Raw genomic sequence first — 18,834 nt, 5'->3', positions numbered from 1 at the left:
CTCACTTTAGAAACATGAGCTGTGACGATGTCGATGAGGGGAAAGACAAAACAGGAGAAGAGCCCAGCACTTGGGGAGAGAAGAGGACTGAGCAGAGGCATGGGGAAGGTAAAAGCAAGAGCGTGAACCGCGCACAGCAGAGCTCGCAGAGGGCCACTGAAGCGATGTGCTACACCTCTGCAGATCCGGTGCTCAACCCCTCTCCAGATGCCTGCTGCAGCGCCGTGCAGTATCGTAGAAGACGAGCCTCCGCCTCATCTTCGGTTGTCTGCCGCTCGAGCGACCTTTGCTGAAATGTCCACACAGGCGAACATCCGGCGCCGCGGGGAACTACGGCACCGCTGGTGAGTATTCGATCAAGATGATCCACTTCGCCCTCCAGCAGCGCTGAGGCAAGCCTGATCACGCTCTCGGGGGCGCGCTGGAGATACAAGCACCTTGCCGTTGTCTCTGCGTCGTCCTCAAGCAGTGGCAGTCGCTGCCCTTCGTCGTCGCCGCGCTGCATCTGCTCCAGTACGTCCACCAAGTAGTCGCTGTATGCACTGTACCACCGAGATGGGGCAAGTCCCATTGCTTCAAGTGCCTCCATTGTGCTCACTGCGAGCTTTGGAGTACACAAAGAATGCACGCGACGCAAGTCCACTTCTGCATGCGCCCACGCCGCTAGCACAGAGGGTGTAGGTCTCACCTGTAGCGCGGCGCAAGCTGCGACACATTCCTGATATGCGTCCTCCTCAACACACGCTGGAGACAGTGATGGGACATCGGAAAGCGGGTTCGTCGGAGAGAGGCCAAGCAGAAGCTGCTCACGTGCGGTGGTGGCCAGACCAATGGCCAGCTCAGAGTCCGTCGCTGTCTCGGGCGCAACAGCTGCGGCAGCCAGCAACACAGCATAGCGCACGCGCTCCGATGGCTGCCAACTCACTGTGCTCTCCATGAGCGGTGACCTCGACACGAAGCACGTAAGAGAAGCAAACGACGAATAACAGCTAAAGCGCAGCGCCCGAAGTACCGCCAGCACATCTTCCACGGTGTTGTCAGACTTTTCATCGACCGCAGTCGCCACACGCATGGCGATGGCCTGCTGCAAAGACTGGGAAACATTCTTTGGGCCAACCACTTGCAGCATGGCGGTGAGACAGCGACCGGTCTCACGGAGTGTGAAAGAGCCACACATCATCATCCGGAGCATGACCATTTCCAACAGTTTGTAGGAGCTCGGCGTGTAGTGGCAGCGGGCGAGGCCCTCGAGGAGAGCGAGAACGCACGCTGGTTTCTGCGGCTGTTGCAGCGCGACACTTATTGTGATTGACATCGCCGTCAGCAGACGATCATAGGTAGACTTGACCTGCTTCTCCGATGTCTTGTGCATCAGCTCGGCCAACAGCGGCAACGCACGCGTCACGTCCTCGAGTGTTAGCTTGCTTTTTCCGAGGGCTGCCTTTTGGGCAAGGTGCCGGAGAAGGTCGCATCGGAGCTTCTGTGCGCCTGATGCCATTCGCTGATTGGCGCTCTCCAGCCGACTCAGTAGCTCTGCCAGCGTCGTGGATGCCGTGGACTGCAGGCGAGCATGCCGAAGTCCTTGCGCGTTCACACGGCCTATCTTATGATGCACACGCACCTCTGGGTGGTTGTGATCGGCAAACGATTGTAAGTCGACCAACGGAATGTTCTCCGCGTCACCGCTTAAGAGGGTGACTGGCGAGCCATTGTGGCCTTGCAGGAGGCGGCGACACCGCGTGAGCACCAGTTGCGTGAAGTGCTGCAGTACTCGTCGACCCTCAGTCGCCGCCGCGCGTTCCGATTGGGGTGTCCTCTCGGTGCCGCCCGTCACTTGAAAGAAGGCGGCATTCTGCTCCTGTATCTCAGTACAGAATCGTAGCATGATGCACAAGTCTACTTCATCCACATTCTCGAGGGCGACGGCATCGGAAAAGAGAGAGGCAGGCACAACCCGGCACAACGCGTCAAGCAGAGCCTCTCGCACACCGGCGCCATCCGCGTTGCTGAAGCGCAACAGCTCAGCGGCCGCGATGTTGTCCATGTCTTGCATGCAGGTCTGCATGACTCCCATCACCCGAACGGCGTCCTTCACACGAGACAGCACAGGGATCGAGGAGAGCCACGCCTGCACAGAGCCGACAGAAGCGCTACCTGATGAGGTTACCGCATCGCACGAGGTCGATGTTGATGAGACGAAGGCAACCGACAAGGGCACGCCGTGGTTGGCGCACAACGCGCCGAGCGATATAAGGCGATCAGCCATCGCGTGCGTCGCGTCTTCACTTAGCTGACCCGCCGTCCCATGTGCAACGCGGTGAAGGAAGCTGGACGAACCAGCAGCCCTGAGACACGAGGCCACGATGCGGACCTCTCTAGACAGGTCCAACGGCCTAAACTCCGCAGCGTCGGCGGTGTCGAAGGGGCGGTGCTTCCGAATGGCAAACGACGAGGCCGCCTCCAACCATGTCAACGCCTCCATCATGTCCGCGAGAGGCAACACCGGCAGCGATTCGGCTGCCGGCGGAGAATGCTGATGAGGTTCGCTGTCTCCTACCGATGCAACTGATGCATTCTCACCATCCGCCGCGGCGTCCGAGGGCCACAGGAGCTCCCTGATATCCTCGTAGCGATGCCGAATTGCAAGCCAGTGGCGGCGGCGGCGCGTCTTTCGGTCGAAGAGCTCGTAGTCAGGGCCGTTGTTCAGCTCGCTGTACAGCATCGACATCTTCATCCCGCTGGTGTCCATGAGCACATAGTCTTTGCACAGCTGCACAAACGCCTGCTGCAATGCATGTAGCTGCTCTTGATTCATCTCCACAAGGCCCTCATCGCCGGTAACACAGGCGGCTGCAAGGCGTTCGTCTACTTCGCTTGGCATATCATCCTCGAGATCCCCAACATCACTAAAACTCGTGTCGATTTCATGCCATCCATCCGTCGTCGCACTCCGCCGCACCACAGGAGGGTGGGTGAGTTGGCCCACTGGAATCGAAAAGGTGAAGGTGCGTCCTGTTCGATTTGTGTAACGGAGCTTTGTGGTGCCAGGAACGTGTTGTGCAGTGACGCCGGTCCCTACCTGCTTGATACGGGGATGCCTGTCAGGCGGCGTGGAGAAGCCTGGAGGACTGGCTCGCCCACCAATCGAAACAGACCGCCGTGAGGTAAGCGCGGCACATGCCACGTGCGCCAACGCCCCTGCGCTGCCTTGCACAACTCCACGCAGGCTGCAGTGCCTCATTCGAGTACTGGAGTGGACAGTCACAGGTGACGCAGTGACGGGCAGGGGCTAGAGAGGGTACCGAAGCCAGAGAAGACAGCATCGCGTCGAAAAAAAAGCGCGCAAACACACACCACGCATTGTGCCGTGTTTCATAGAGGGCAACGATCATGTCAACCGAAAAAGAGAGCAAGGTTCGGTAGAGAAGAGATGCGAGAAGCAGCTGTAGCATGTCCCAATGCCGCTTCGAAGCAGCTGTCTCCAATGTAGTGGGCGGTGATAGACGCGCTGTGAGGCTCCTGCAGGTTGTGGTTCTCACCAACGTGTAAGTGTGAGCCTTGGACCTGAAATTCCAAAGAAAGAGGGCACGGTGCCCTTCTCTCAGTGAGCACGCAATCAAAGAAATAAGCTTGTTGCCTCCCGGCACGCTTCTTTAGTTGCGGTGCTTTTCTTCTACAGTGGAGGTTCGCCCGCAGCTCACTCGCACAGAAATACACACGAGCAGAAAAATACCCAATAGAAAGCCCCGCGAAAAGAGACACAAAACAAGCCAACAAAAAAAAACGAGGCAAAGAATGACAGAGACAGGGCGGGTGAGCAGAGTCACACGTACGCACAAAGGCGGACGAAGGGATAATAACTAAGCTCCTCCCTCCCCCCTCCGCCTCCGCCTCCGCCCCTCCCCCCTCTCCGCACACGCACACACCAAAGCGACAAAAACACACAGAAGAGGACACGTCTGAGGAGAAAAAAAAGTGAATAGAGTAGAAGACCGCCTTTTTGCTCGCCACGCACCCCTTCGTACCGCCGTGGGACCGGCGCTGAGCTCCACTCCTCCCTCCCTCCCTCCCTGCTACAGGGCCAATCGCGTGGTGCAAAGCAGCGGTGGGCACGCGGTGCAGCAAGGCGCCGCCCCAGCGACCTGAGCACCGCCTCCGCCTCCCACTCGGCCCACCCACCCCCTACCGCCCCACTCCACAGGGGTCCGCCTCACGCCCCCCAGACCAGCAGACAGGGCGGGGGGGCGGGGCGGGGTGCGCTTGAGGCACGCTGACACTCTGCCTATCGTATGGATGGCACCAGCGTGTCCGCCGGCATCAGTAGCGCCTGATCCCTCTGACCTCCCCCGGCGTCGTGGGTGCTTGGCCCGGTCGCCACCAGAAGTGGCTCGGCAATTGGCAGGGGTAAGGGGGTGGGGGGAGGGTTGCCTGGCTTCCCCCGAGAGAGTGGGCGGCACTGGGTCCTGAGACGCCACGCACTGAGGCGTCCCCCGTCATTGGGGGAAAAAAAGGAGAACGGCAAATCAACAGAAGAGGTGGTCGAAAGCACACAATGGAAAGAGCACGCAGAAGGCAAAAGCGAATAGAAAAAAAAAAAAAAACGAAAAAAAGAAAGGGAAGAAAGAGAGAGAGGCAAAGAGGGAGCGGAGAAGAGCGAGAGTGTCACAGCGAAGCGTAACAACACAAAACTAAAGACACACGAAAAAAAAAAAAAGATCCCCAAACAAGGGAACACACGTGCGAGTACCTGCTCAGACACACACACGCAGAGGCAAGCGTGAGGAAGGCACTTTCGTCTTGGCTCGTCACTCGAGACGAAATGGGAGAATGGAACACAGCGTAGCACTGAACACACAACAATTACACACAAAAAGCGACAAAACACAGGTAATGCCTACCACAATGTGTTGGTCGTCGCACTCTGTATGGGTGTGAATGAGGACGGCATATATGCTGAAAAGGGAAAAAAAAAACAACAACTGATGCAGAGGAATCAGCGACGGAGAACAGCGCGATGATGACAGGGAAGCTCAATCAAAGCGAGCACAGAAAAGAAGGTCGGCGAAGCACGTCCATTGCGGTCGTCACCGCTGATGTTGGCCTTCCCTCTCCTTCCTTGTTCTTCCCTACGATGGAAGAGCACTAATGAAGATTAAGCGATGCTCCCCCATCGGAAAGGCTGCAGAGAAACCGCAGGGAGGAGGCAGAGAGAGCGTGGAAAGAGGGAGAGGGAAGGGTAAGGACGCACACGCACACGCACACGAGGGGTGTATGGCCCTTTGCGAAAAGGCTAAAAAAAAAAAGACTGCAAAAAGAGACAACGAAAGGAAGAAAAACAAAGCGCACACATAACATTTGAGGGAAAAGAGGGGAGTACTACGGTGACACGCAACGGCGAAGAGAAGTAGCGAGGAGAAGAAACAGCAGGCACATGAAACTAGCAAGGGAGGCCTGAACATGGAGTCAATCACTGGTCCAGTCACAGCACAATAGACGGCCTGTTTTCTTTTTTTTCCTTCTCGTTTGATAGAAGTCGAAGAAAGGCGACACCATCTTGCAAGAACTGCAGCCGTTACCTAAGCAAGTACCCTCTACTGTTTCGATACGAATAACAAGAGAAGATAGCATCATAAGGAGACCACTGCCATAGGGAAACCATACAGAACCATACACTGCACAGAACAACCACTGAGCGACAACAACAAAAGGCCTGCATGCAAGGAGCAGACAAAAGCTCACCCACGATCACTTGCCACTCCGCGCACCTCTACGCCATCCCTGCCTCTCCTCAAGGTCAAAAAACGAGTGTGTGGATGCTCCTCACTCGCGCACAAAGCGGCACCGCACCGAGTTTGCTGGAGTCACTAGCGGTCATGCGCTAGTGGTTGTCTCTCACTAAAATAGCTTTCCCAGTACATTGTTGTACCGGCAGCTGAGACACAACCATAAGCTAGACGTTAGCCAAGTCTCGACCTTTTAGTCAATGCCTGAACGCGAGACGTAGAGCAACGGAGAGAAGGGGGAAGCACAAGGCGGAAAGTCAACCGGTATGAAGAGCGAGGGCGCCTGTTCACTGCACATGGGTGCCGGAGGTAAAGAAGGTACAAGAGCAAGCTACCAGCGAAAAGTGTAGGTATGCGCGGGTACACCCGGGCAAACATCACACAAGAAATCTAATAAAAACTGGTAAGTGTACATGAAGCACTGACATCGGCGAATGCCGCTACGTCAGCTTTGGTAGGTTTTGCGCATTCAGATCGTCACCCGAGGTGGAGGTTGCTACCACCACGTGCACTTGGTGCTGCACGCTTTGACTGGAGGCAAACGTGCATGACTTCGGTGACACCCCGTCGATCACCGGCAGTTTGCGACTTGCCGTCAGCGTGCTGCTCAGCGAGGGCATTCCGTTGGCAGCTTTGCGAGGACTGCTGCTGAGACCGATCGAGGCGTGCAGATCATCCGTGACAGTCGACAGTCTGCTGACGCCGGCACTGTGCTTAAGATGGTGACTTTTCTTGTCGGCCTCGCGCAGTTTGCTAAAATACGCGTGTCGCAGTGCCTCCTTTGCAGTGCAACGCTGCTCCTCGTCATATGTGAGCAGCTTCTTCATCAAGTCTAATGCCTCTGGGGAAACATGTGGCAGTAATTTCGCCAGCCCAGTCCCTTGTTTTTTGGGGAAGTCGTAGTCCATATGCGTGCCAAACTTTTTCAGGCGATCGAGAATCTCCGTCGGTGGGGTGCCCAGGACGTTGTGGATGCGGTGCACCTGATCCAGCTCGTTGCTGCCGGGGAAGAGAGGGAAGAGGGCAATGATCTCGAAGAAGACGCACCCAGCGCTCCACAAGTCCATCTTGTAGTTGTAGTAGCCATCCGTCAGCAGGCACTCGGGGGCGCGGTACCACCGGGTGGAGATGTACTCCGTGAGCGGCAGCTTCGAGTAGACACCCTTGCAAGAGCCGAAGTCAGCAATTTTGAGACGGCCCTCGGAGTCGATAAGAAGGTTCTCCGGCTTGATATCGCGATGGAAAACACCGATGCGGTGAGCGTGGTCGAGACCCTTCAGCAGCTGATACATATAGGACCGCACCTTCTCCTCACCGAGATACTGCTTCCTCCCTTTGATGAGCTCGTAGAGATTCATATCCATCAGCTCCAAGACAAGCGCGAGGCGGCCGGTACTACGGTCAAAGAGTACCTCTATCAAGTCTACAATGTTTGGATGTGGCTGTAACCGCCGGACAGCTTGAATCTCACGCAGTCGGTTCACTTGCTCCTTGGACTTAAAAGCCTTTTTCATGCACTTAATGGCTACATACTGCTGCGTCTTGATGTCCTGGGCGCGAAGCACCTCGCTGAAGGTACCCTCGCCCTTCTTGCCTAGGATTTGATATTTCTGCATTGTGCGTCTCTCCACTACGCACACCTGTGCGGACAAGTGACCAGGAGAAGACAACAGAGATCGAGAGAGAATAAAATAAGAGGACAACTGGGAAAGAAACGCAGAGATGGAGATTGGTGAGGGCAGAGAGAAAATACGATTAGTGGAGAGAAAAGAGCTACTGAGGAGCACACCGCTGTGCCACCTGTCGCGAGACTCACTCGTAACTTTCCCCTCCCTCCTAGTACCTGCGTCGCCTATCACGTTATAGGAGACACAGATAAAGCGAAGGAAGCCAACGAAAGATGGTGTTTTAGCGCGCTCGGTGTGACAGACTGAAATGAGCGTAGAAACGTGTGTCCTGAGGATATCGATGAAGAAAATTGGGGAGAGAGCGAACAAGACAAAAAAAAAGGACTGTAGCAGAAAGAGCAGAAAGACGACAAAATCAAAAGGTGAGTGAATCCGGACACTGGAGAAGATACGACGCCTTGATCTGCATTTCGGACCTCTCAGTTGTATCCCGGCGTAGCGTTCATAATATGTAACGTCTACACCGGCTGTTGGCAAGGTGACAAGAGGCGAGAAACCATGAGTGATGTACGTCAGGAAGGGAGTCGAAAAGAAAAAAAAAAGACAACAGAAAGGGAGAGCTAGAGTGAGAGGAAGTGCAGAGAACCACACAGAGAACGTGGCTAAGCCGCGGCCTTAACTGCTCAGTGGCGGAGTGACAGGACTCGATGAGAACGACACGTTGTCCGTTGTGCTAGTCTCACGCTGGCATTCTGTGCCGAATCGCTAGGTGCAGGTAAACCATGGCAGACGACAAAGTGATCCTCTAGGAGGCGCCTCAGGCGTCCGTAGAGTCGCTCATGCATCCTTTGCGTGTTCGTCAGCGTACTTTATTTTTCTGGCTCGTCGTGCTGCCGAGCAAATGTGCTGCGGCACGTTCCTGTCCTCCTTTCGATTTCTGGTCTTCTGTGCACGTGTCAGAGGAAAGGGGTTGTGGCTATTGTTTCTTTTTCTGGGAGGTCGCACGAAGCGCACAAGACATAGTCCAATGTCGTGCTTATTGGAGGCGGACAAAGATGTGTGTTACTGCTCAAAATGGAAAGCGAGACGGCACCCAAACAAAGGTCGCCACACGAACGAAAAGGGAAAGAAGAACGGAGCAGTTGGTTGCGGAGAAAGTGGGGGGGAAGGGGAAGGGGAAGGGGAAGGGGGGCTGTCCTCCCCAAGTCCTGTTTCTGTCCGTGAAGTAAACGTTTTGCCGGTTTCCTGTTGCACGTACAGCAGTAACACGAGAGGGAGGGGGGGGGGAACGTGAGGGGCAAAAGACAAGACCCATCAGTAAAACTCCTCCGAGGGGAGACTGCTGGGCGCACATACACAACACGATACAGAGACACATGTGCGTAAACACGCTTGTAAAAATTCAGATACACAAAGAGCGGGATGGGGAAGGATGATACACCCCGAGTGAACGCAAGGGGGTAAATAAATAAACAATTAAGCGCCACTTTCTCAACTATCTCTTCGCCCTTCCTCTCCCACCCCTCTTCTACTAAAGACGCCTTCAACTCAAACACGCGATGTAGCTGAGAGCGGCATAGTGAGGTCGGGCGCATATTCACAGCGCTTTTTTTTTCCCGGGTTCCACGCTTGTGCTACTCAAAAGCCTTAGCATGCCTTTTTTGTTGCGCCCTCCACTGCTTCATTAGTGGGTACGAGTGCCCCAGCATTACTCATCTCCGTAAAATCTCCAGCAGAGGTGAATTCATGGTTTGCAGCTTTCGCTTTTCTTTTCGGCACAGCGCCGACCGGTAGAAGAGCCGAATATGACAGAGAAGAGGAGCGAAAGGAATCGAGAGACATAGTGAGAGACGGAACGTGCTTTCAAGCCTCCAGTCAAGCCACGGAATGGAGCGAGAGAGAAAGAGGATGTGGAAAAAAAAAAAAGAAATGTCTTGTAGGAAGAAGAGAGGCGAATCGCAAAACAGACAAAGGAGAAAAGCTATCAGTTTTTTCAGGCAGCCAGAAAAAAAAAGCCGCACACCAGAGAATAGAAAAATGTCAACTTACGAGCAAACGTGAGAGAACGCTTAGAGAGAATGAGAGGGCAACAGAGAGAAAAGGAGAGCGCGCCGGCAACCCAAAAGCACAGGGTGGATTTCGTTTCGTTTTTGTGTTCGTGTCTCACTCCTTTTCCTTCCTTTTTTCGCTCAAGCGACCATGTGTAATCAGTGAAGAGCGGGGAGGGAGTCCAAAAAAGGGAAGCGAGAGACAAAAAGAAAAGGTGAAAAATAAACGAGGCAAAGCAACAACCACAAACAACGCCCACACATCGTTTTGCAAAGCAACACACGCCAAGATGAAATGGAGTCGAAGCATTCTGCAGGCTGAGGAGCTATTTTCCACTAATGGACTTCCTACAACGGAATGTGGATTTGAGTGTGCCCTTTCGCTGCACTCACATCGCGCATTCGCGTTTTATCGCTCATTAACGCCACTGCACCTCCCCCTTGCCGCTCGCCATCACAGCGCAGCTCCGAGCAAATGCGCGACATAAGGGTGGGAGAGAGGGAAAGAGCACACTAAAGGGTCTTCGGAAAGATTGGGAAGGAAACAGAAACCCGCGAGGAACCAACAGTACACGGATAAGCCGTGAACGGAAGAATGTAAGAGTATGAACAGCGCAGTTGCCTGCGATGGGGTTGGGAGGGTGCACAGCACATGTGCAAATTCGCACCAAAATCCGAATTGAAGGTCGCACAGGGGCGGCTCCTCCGAATCCTTCTTGTGCAAACACACCTGTACGCATATGCCTCCGGTCACTATGAGAGAGTACACGGAAAGAGGGTTGAGTTGATGAATCAAAAAAAAAAGGGGGTTTGCACTCAAACCTTCATCTTTTTATCCCCTTCGTGTTCTCGGTGAATTGGCCACGCTGCTACTTTACACTCGTCTGTGCACATGAAGATTGCTGCACGAAAAAAAGGGCGTACGGTGTTTCTTTTGGTATACTCTATTTTCTGTTGTTCACATGTTCCCCATACCTCTGTGAATCTGTGAGCATCAATGTGGAAGAAAGAGTCAGTTGCAGTCATCCGGCCAGCTGCCTCAGGTGGTCAGGCCGTCTTGAACAACACTTTTTTCGTCTTTCCCCGTTTCTCACTGCCCCTCAATCGCAATTCTCCCCTTTCCAGTGCATTTTGCCTTCCTCGCTGCACCACACGAGAAAAGCACCCTTTTCAGAAGGCAGCAAGTGAAAGTCCCTGACATCCTTAAGAAGTCAAAACCTGAGGTTCCCTGATGAGCATGACGCCGAACACAACTGGAATGAAGAGCAGCGAAAGGCAGCACCAAAGAGCTGTAAACAACAAGTGACCAAGGTGCAGCTAACGACGCTAAGAGTGGTGTGTGGAAAGACGCCACATAAGAATTTACCAAAACAACAACCGCAAACACACACACACACACACATACACACAACACCTTGGCTACACAACAGTTAAGTCTTTCTACTCGCCCCTTGTCCAGCTGCGCAATCCAGACACACCCTCCACTAAGTGCGTCGTTGAGAGCCTAGCAGCTCACCGCCGAAAAAAAAAGACCGTTTTGGTTCAACCCAACACCCACACCGCCACCAACAAATCAGTGGGCAGACGCACCCCACCACAGCCCATGGGCCTCCTGTGCACCGCGACCACCACCTGGTTGTCTCGCTATAGTCGTCTGCCGTCGATGCGGGGCGTGCGTCTAACGGGCTCTTCATGTCCTTCCTCGCCCCTTTGTTCGGCGCGGGCCGCGCGATGGGTGCTGGGCGGACTCGGAGGCTCACCTCACGCCGTGATCCAAGCACGCTGCGCCCAGGCGTCCAGTTGCGCGACAACGCACCGCCCCCACCGCCCCAGAGGACGCACACCGCAGCGCGGCTCGTATGGCGCCCCTCTCTGCGGCGGACGGTGCGGAGTGCGAGGTCATCAGCAGAGGTGGCGCCGTGGCCTGCCGCGTCAGACGCGCGAGCTTGGAGTACACAAGCAGTGCTACAGCCTCGGTACCCGGCTGCCGCTGCGCCACCTTGTGCGGGAGCAAGTCCAGGGGGTCTACGGGTGGTGCGGCGGGGGCAAACTTTTATAGCAGCAGGAGGCAACCAAAAGTAACGAACATAAATGAATCAGAAAACGTACCAGATAAGCTCAGTGAAAGACACACGCAGAGCTGCACGTGCTGTACGCGGGCGTGGCACATTCACTTCACAGGAGGGCACAAACTAGCAACACAGAGAGAAAAAAAATGTAAGAAACGAAGTACAGGTATATAGTGGGAGACAAGGAGAGAGAGAGAGAGTAGGCGTCAAAATGAGAATGGAAAAACCTGTCAAGGAGGTCACGTTAGCAAAAAAAAAAAAAGTGCAATAGAACTGCGATGAGAGGAATTGCAGCTGCATCGATCAATGCAGAGGAGTAAACAACAAACAGAGCAGAAAGAAGGCATCTGTGATGCCTCTCTTTTTTTCGTGCTTGCTGAAGCAAGAATAGGATGCGCTGAGGATGTCTCTGTGCGTGTGCGTGCCTGATGAGAAGGTGCAGAGAAGAACGTTTGTGAGCGACGTGTTTTTTATCGTCTCCTTTTCCCTCAGCATCTGCGCCGCTGTCACCGTTTTTCGTTTTTTTGTTTTCATCTCTTTCGTTCGGCGTTCTGGTCCCTTTTGGTTGCACCTTTGCTGTCGTTCTTCGTTGTTTACAAGTGTTGCGTAGTGCCTGCGGTGATGAGCGTCTTGCAGGGCGCCACCCCGCTCCCCCAAAAAAGGTGGAGATACAGGGGGGGTTGCGTGTGTGGGGGCTACCTAACTCCAGCCCACATGTAAAGCAAAAAAAAAATAACAACAACATGGCAACCGTGAGAACGGACAAATCAAGACGGTGCGCGTACAGTGAAAAAGCGGACGTGGACTGAAGGGGAGCAAAAAGAGAGAAAATGTCGAAGGGATAACAGAAAGAGAGGTGGCAAATATGTGAGAGAAGTCGGGGGGGGGGGGGGGCGGAGAAACAAGTAAGACGAGAAAAATGGTACACGTTGTGAGTCCTGCTGGTGGGACGTGAGAGGCCTCTTTACCTGCACCTCCGCACGTCTCGTCATCAATCAGAGAGGTCACGGTGTCCTTGCCGTGCCACTCACCTTCCACTTGAGGAAAGGAGATGATGTAAACAAAAACAAAAAAAAATGAAAAGCGAGAATATATAGAACGAAGGAAAGAGATGGGCAATGGGAAGGTGGAAGAAGACGGCTATAGAGAATAAACACCACAAAGACGACGAAAAGCATTAAAGAGCAAAGGAGCAGAAGCGACGCTACAAGAACGAGCAAGCCATGCAAGCATAAAAAGAGAAATGGTAGATCCTTGTATGTCGACTGTGTGAGTAGGTAGTGCCATCAGAAGCAAGAGCGATCTAACAGAAATAGTCGATAGAGAACTTCGGAAATAAAAAAGGGAGAGCACAGCGGCACACACAGGGAGAGAGAACGATGAGGAGACCAAAAAAGACAGAGAAGAGAGAAAAGAAAAAAAAAAACGTTGAGAAACACGTATGCGTACACACACACACACAGTCGCGTGACACCTTCCAACAAAAATGAAAGCGGAGCGACAGGAGGAAAGGGGGGGGGGGCAGAAAAAGACGCGGCGTGCTGCATGCCGAAAGAGCGAAAGACGGGGAAAAAAACGAAAACCGAAAATGTAAAAGTAAGAAAGAATAATGTGTTGAGGGCAGTGGAGACTGTGGGGGGAGGGGGGGGGGAAGAGAAAGAGGGAGGGAGGTGTAACCCACCCACCCACCCACCCACCGCGAAGTCACAGTCGTGGTAGTCGGGAAATAAGTCGAGTGCTCAAAGAGGCAATCTAAGCGAGAAAATAGGAGGAACTCTGCCCTTCATGAAGGAATCACACCTTCGCGATGTCGTTGAGAGAACGAGACAAACAGTCTCCTCAACAACACACCCATGTGCCCAGAAGCAAAAAAAAAAAAACATAGCCATACAGCGGAGGTCATACACGTACACATGTACAACTACAGAGAAAAGCAGACAAGGAAAAAAAAAGCGTCGAGGAGGACAAGGAGAGGGGAATAGAATGAGGGAACCGATGTAGACGTACGGGCAGGCGGGGATTAAAATATCGGATGGAGGTAAACACAGACACACACACACACACAAACATGAGAATTCGAAATAGAAAGGAGAGAAGGGCATGCACGTACATTCGCCAGAAGTGCATCAAGCACGGTAAGGTCCTAACGCAGACACCAGCGGCGTCAAAACGAAGGAAGAAGGACTAGCAAACAGGGCGTATCGAGAAGTCGCAACACCAAAGGAGCGATGCAGTAGTATGACCAAAATGTGAATGAGGAGAGAAGAAAAGAGAGAGCGTAGGCACAGTACTATCCTCCTTATATAGGGGGAGGGGGGAAGGAGAAGCAAGCTAGAGGGCGAATAAAACTAGTAATACCGCTGCAACTCGTTAGTCATTGTTCACCATTCCACCTTCACTTTTCATTCCCTTTCCATGGCTTGCATGAGTGTGCAGGTGCATCTGTGAGTTCGTTTTCCCTTGAAAACATACACACACGCACACAAGCACATGCGCATACCCGAAGGAATAAACAAAGCGAAAAAGACGCGCAGAGGAGGGAGACCAGCAAACAGAAAAGGGGGCCCCACAAATCATTGATGTTGTCCGCTTCCTTTCTTCCCCTTGGGTTTTGCTTATGCCTGCCTTCTATTGTATGTGTGTCTCTCGGCTTGTGTGTTCGCCTCTGCTCGTTCTTTTTCATTTGCTGTTGAAAAACAGATAGAGAGGAGGCAAGTCAATCGACCGCGCCGAGGGGGGAGGCGGGGAAAGAAGGAGAAGCACCGAAAGAAAACAAACAGAAGTCAAGCAGACACGCCCTCTCTCTCACACGCGTGCGTGAGAAGAAGAAGAAAAAAAGAGAGGAGGCATGAAAACATGCAAAAGAAAAGCGTTCCTTTGCTCCTGCGCACGAAGAGGATGGTGGTGGTGGTGGGGAAGATGGAGAGATGGAGAACACACAGGGAGAACACGTACGCGAAAGTGAAGCACAGCAACTCACATATTTATTTACCAGAAGAGAGAGAGAAACAGGACAACAGCAGCGAAGAATGAGAGATCAGAAGAACCAGAAGCTGAGCAGCTCTAGTCGACAACAGACAAACCATCACCAAAAGAAAGAGAAATATGGAGAGACGAAGTGCTACAGGCAAAGCCGCACAAAGAGAGGAGGAGGAAACAGCGAGAGAAGAACGCTCTCAGACAGGCGCAGGCGAACAAGTAAACAACTAAAGAAAAAACGAACGAGCATGCTCATCGACTGAAAATAGAGTGAATGGGCAAAAGGTGGGGAACTACAGAGCCCCGGTGAAGACAACCAGCAAAAGCTAAACTTGCAGCACCATTATGTTTATCTGAAAGCAAACGCCAAATGATATATTTGCGTTTCCGACCTGTTACTGGTGGCTTGCACAGATGTGGAGAGGGGAGTAAAGGGGAAGGGGTGTATGGTGCAGTAGATAAGAAATAGAAAACTCCATCCTTGGAGCTGAGACCGTTTTAGGAGAGGGAAGGGGGTTAGGCGCCCCTGGGTAAGATAAAGAACGTTGACACATGAGAAGACCTCATCACAACGCTGTAAGCACCCAAAAAATATATAATTTAGACCACTCGCAAATCAACAGCGGACGATGAGTAAGAACAGGTAAGGACTACACAGGGAGAGAAACAGCACAGCAGCCAGTGGATCAAGAGTGATAGTGCAAGACCATAACAAATACGTGCCTCTGTCCCTCCGATGGGTCTGGATGCGGTGCACAAATGTGTGGGTGTGTCTGATGGTGTCTGCGTGCCCCCCCCCTCTACTCCGGTTGAAGAAGTGGTGAGCGCCATCCACAAGAGGAAGAGGACCATGAGGGAGGGCTTACAAGGCGAACACGAGAGAACACGCACACACACACACACTAACACACATAAAGAGGAAAAGAAATGGAAATAGAAGGGGCAATAAAATGATCGAAGATAAACAGAGAGACACACAAGAGGGACAAAGTAACTGGTGCAGGCTCAACACAAGACAGAGCCTGCTGTTGCTCAAAAAAGCGGGAGAGCAGATGCTCTTCACGTGACAGCGCGACTGGCGTGGTGTCGTATCCGCTTCACAGCATCCCTCTGCTCTCTCCGGCGTGCCCCTTTCCCTCGTCCTACAGCACCACTTTTCATGCGTGGTGAACTCGAGTACAGGGCCTGCATAAGAGGCATAAGAGAAACATGTGACTCTTATGCAGAATGTTGCTCCGAAAACAAACTCACCTGTGCGTCGAGCAGCAGAGGCCTCCCTGCGCCCTCATCTTTCGTACCTTTCTTTTCTTTGTTCCCACTGCGCCTATCGTTTTGCTCTAGACTTGTTCGGACGCATGGAGAGGTCCGCACGTTATGCCTCTCTGCCACTGCGCATGCGCGGAAGCCTGAGGAGCGCCCCCCAAAAAGAAACAATACAAAGAAAGGCTGAAGGGTGCGTGGTGAATGGGAGGAATGCGAGTAGAACCAGAATCACGAGCGAAGAGCAAAGAAATAAGAACAAAGAAAAAAGGTAGCTCATTACAAACCACTGTATGCAAACAGAAGCGCAAGTGTGTGTGAGTGTCTTTCTTACTTTCGCTGTCAAACAACTCCGCTGGCTGCGCGTGGTCCGCGAACAGGAACGGAAACGAGAAGGCACACGAAACACAAAGAAACGAGGAAAAACAGGCGTGCGTAGAGTCGAGCTGGACAGAGAAGCTAGATATATATTCGCAAGACGAAAAGAAAGTGAGTCGCACACGCATAGTCAATACATATGAGGATGGCGCGCTAAGAGGAAGAAAGCGGGGCGTTATAGGGTGGACAAAAGAAAAAGGCGAAAGGGAAAAGAAGGGCCGTAGTCCGTCATGCCTGCGGTTCTTTTCTGCCTTTCTTGTGGTTGCGCAAACGTCAGGAGGCCCCCAATACCGTGTGCGATTTGAGGAAGGGCATACTATGAGTGTAAATCAAAATTAGAACACAGAAGAATGAGAAATGTTGGGGGCGCGTCCGGGTCGGAAAGCGGAAATGCACCTGGACAACGGGAGCTACAGCGGGGGGGAGTAGGGAGGCAAAGAAAGGGCGAGGGTACTGGAACAGCCTGGTCGACACGGTCACCTCAAACTACGAAATACAGGCCACTTGAAGCACCGGGGAAAAAGGGGTGTAGGGTGGGGAGGGGTGGGCGAAAACAAACAAGAAAATAAAGACACACCGATACGCACAAACAGATGCATGCGCACGGGGAGTGTGCTCAAGCACATGTGCGTGCGTACTGTCATTACTCGACACGGTTTTAGAACGTGTACCCTCCCCCCCCCTGTGCCTGCCACAACTTAAAAGTATAAATATAGTATAACATATAAATATATAATACATGTATACTCCCCTTCCACCGTCCGCTAGTTTTCTACTCCGCATCGACGCATCGGTGTCACAAGAGGCGGTTGAGAGTCACGCGCCGCCGCAACGCAGCCTCGATGATGAAGCGTGGTGAGCGCTTGCACAGATACGTCATCAGTCCATACAACACTCAAACAGAGACGCTGCTAAGCACGGAACACACAGAGTTAAAACAGCGATACCACGGTATGCCTATCATTCATCACGACGCAGCCTTAAGCGCATTCTTCATGTGAGACAAGCTCAAAGCTTGGCATTCATGCTTGTCTGTGTAAATAAACGCTGAAAAGACGCATCGCAAGGCGCGCGCGAAAAAATACATGAACGCGCTCACTCAGATACACGCACATGCAAACCAACTCGGGGCCAGTGCCCACCTCCCGAGCGCCCACATGGTCTATTCATTGACCTGTGGGAACGTCAAGGAGAGCTTACAGCGGAGCGGAGACAAAATGTGAGTAGTGCGTGTGTTGGTGTATGTGCGCGCACGGAGAAGCAAAAAACAGGGCGAACACCATCCAATGCGTTACCTACCATGTTACTTGATCCAAAGGGTTCCGCAACACAAAGCTGATTCGAGACACTGACACCCAAGGAGCACTCATGACTGAACGGGCAACGGACACACAAAGGGACAGCGACGCTCCTAGTGTCGTTCGCTCCCTTCCAACAGCTCAATTCTTTATGTTCTACCCTGCACGTTGTGTCAGTTTCGCAGACACACTGCTTCTCTATAAGAAAAAGCTGACAGTGTAGCCGGTGTGCTCATACTGTTGGGGGGGGGGAGAGGAGGGATGCCCCCCGGGGTATGGACAAAGGACAGAACACGACGAGTCATGCTGAGAGAGAGAGAGAGCAGGAGGAGCGCAGAGAGAATGCATCCATGGCTGAAGGAAGGAGGAGGAGACAGTGTAGCAGGCAGCGGTGGCGTCAGTCAAAACAAACAAAAAACATGATGATGTGCCCTATGACACCAACACAAACATACGAACCAACATGGCAAGGAAGAAGAGGGGTGGGGAGGGAGAAGGGGAGGGGGCAGAAAAAAACTAAGCACTGACCAAATTAAACGATCGTTGCTCAACTCGTGGAAATGAGCCTTAGAGAGGAGAAGGCGGCAAGTGAGAAAAAAAAACTCCTTTTGAAGCGACAAACGAAACAGGCGTTCTGTAAACCACAAGGAGAGGTAGAAAGAAACGAAGAAATACAGCCTGCGCAAGACATGCTTGGCTCGCCCTCTCCTCTTCGAACACCTTCAACATGGAGAAGGACAGCAAGCACGAGCAAAAGCGAAAGACTCCTCCCACGAAAAGGGACAGCGCGCATGGAAGGAGAAAGAGTGCGGGGGCGCCAATAAGTACTGGAACAGCTCAGAACAATAATTAAAAACAAGGCGACAATGTAGCGCTAAGTACGAACAAAAAAGACGCGCACGCACTCACGCAGCGTCGAGGGGATGACAAGGCGTCAATGGGATCAGCAAAACAATGCAAAAAAAAAAGAGTAGAAAGAGCCTACCATCAAATAACTGTGAGATACACGCACACACATACACATGCGCGCACGCACATTCACGCGTATGCCTCAGCAGCTCTGCGGAAGTGAAAAGAAAGAAGACAAGAAGAGGCCGTTTCGCGACAGGGGAAGAGATACAAGATCGAAAAGAGGAAAAGAAAACTTATCACACGAGTAAGCCAAGAGGCATCTTTTATTTTCCTCTTTGTGTACAGATGCTGGGTGTTTGTGTCGCTACTGTACGCCACAAAATGTATTTCTTTTTCCTCTTGCGGCTTCGTAGTTTGGCACATCAGCGGGTGTGAAAGGGATCTGATACTTTTTTCGTTTGAGCATTCACTCAAGTGGACCGTGATTTCCATGAGGGAAACATATGTGCGCATCTCTCTGTCTTACCTCCCAGTTTTAG

The 18,834-nt window shown here is 52.6% G+C and overlaps 2 protein-coding genes across 2 annotated transcripts; both read right to left on the bottom strand.

Moving 5' to 3' along the window:
* Positions 1 to 169: 169 nt before the first annotated feature.
* LBRM_34_4960 (conserved hypothetical protein) lies at positions 170 to 2,881 on the bottom strand (the record flags this gene model as incomplete). The annotated part of the gene is made up of 1 exon (XM_001568544.1): positions 170 to 2,881. One exon carries the CDS (start codon positions 2,879 to 2,881, stop codon positions 170 to 172), a length of 2,712 nt encoding a protein of 903 aa, XP_001568594.1.
* A 3,342-nt stretch (positions 2,882 to 6,223) lies between these two features.
* Positions 6,224 to 7,399, bottom strand: LBRM_34_4950 (putative protein kinase; the record flags this gene model as incomplete). Its single annotated transcript, XM_001568543.1, has 1 exon — positions 6,224 to 7,399. One exon carries the CDS (start codon positions 7,397 to 7,399, stop codon positions 6,224 to 6,226), a length of 1,176 nt encoding a protein of 391 aa, XP_001568593.1.
* Between the last annotated feature and the right edge of the window lie 11,435 nt (positions 7,400 to 18,834).

Source organism: Leishmania braziliensis, chromosome 35 (assembly GCF_000002845.2).
Source record: "Leishmania braziliensis MHOM/BR/75/M2904 complete genome, chromosome 35".
In the NCBI taxonomy this organism is placed as follows: Eukaryota; Euglenozoa; class Kinetoplastea; order Trypanosomatida; family Trypanosomatidae; genus Leishmania; species Leishmania braziliensis.
The sequence above is the reverse complement of the archived record's forward strand: the minus strand, read 5'-3'. Positions and strand labels throughout refer to the sequence as shown.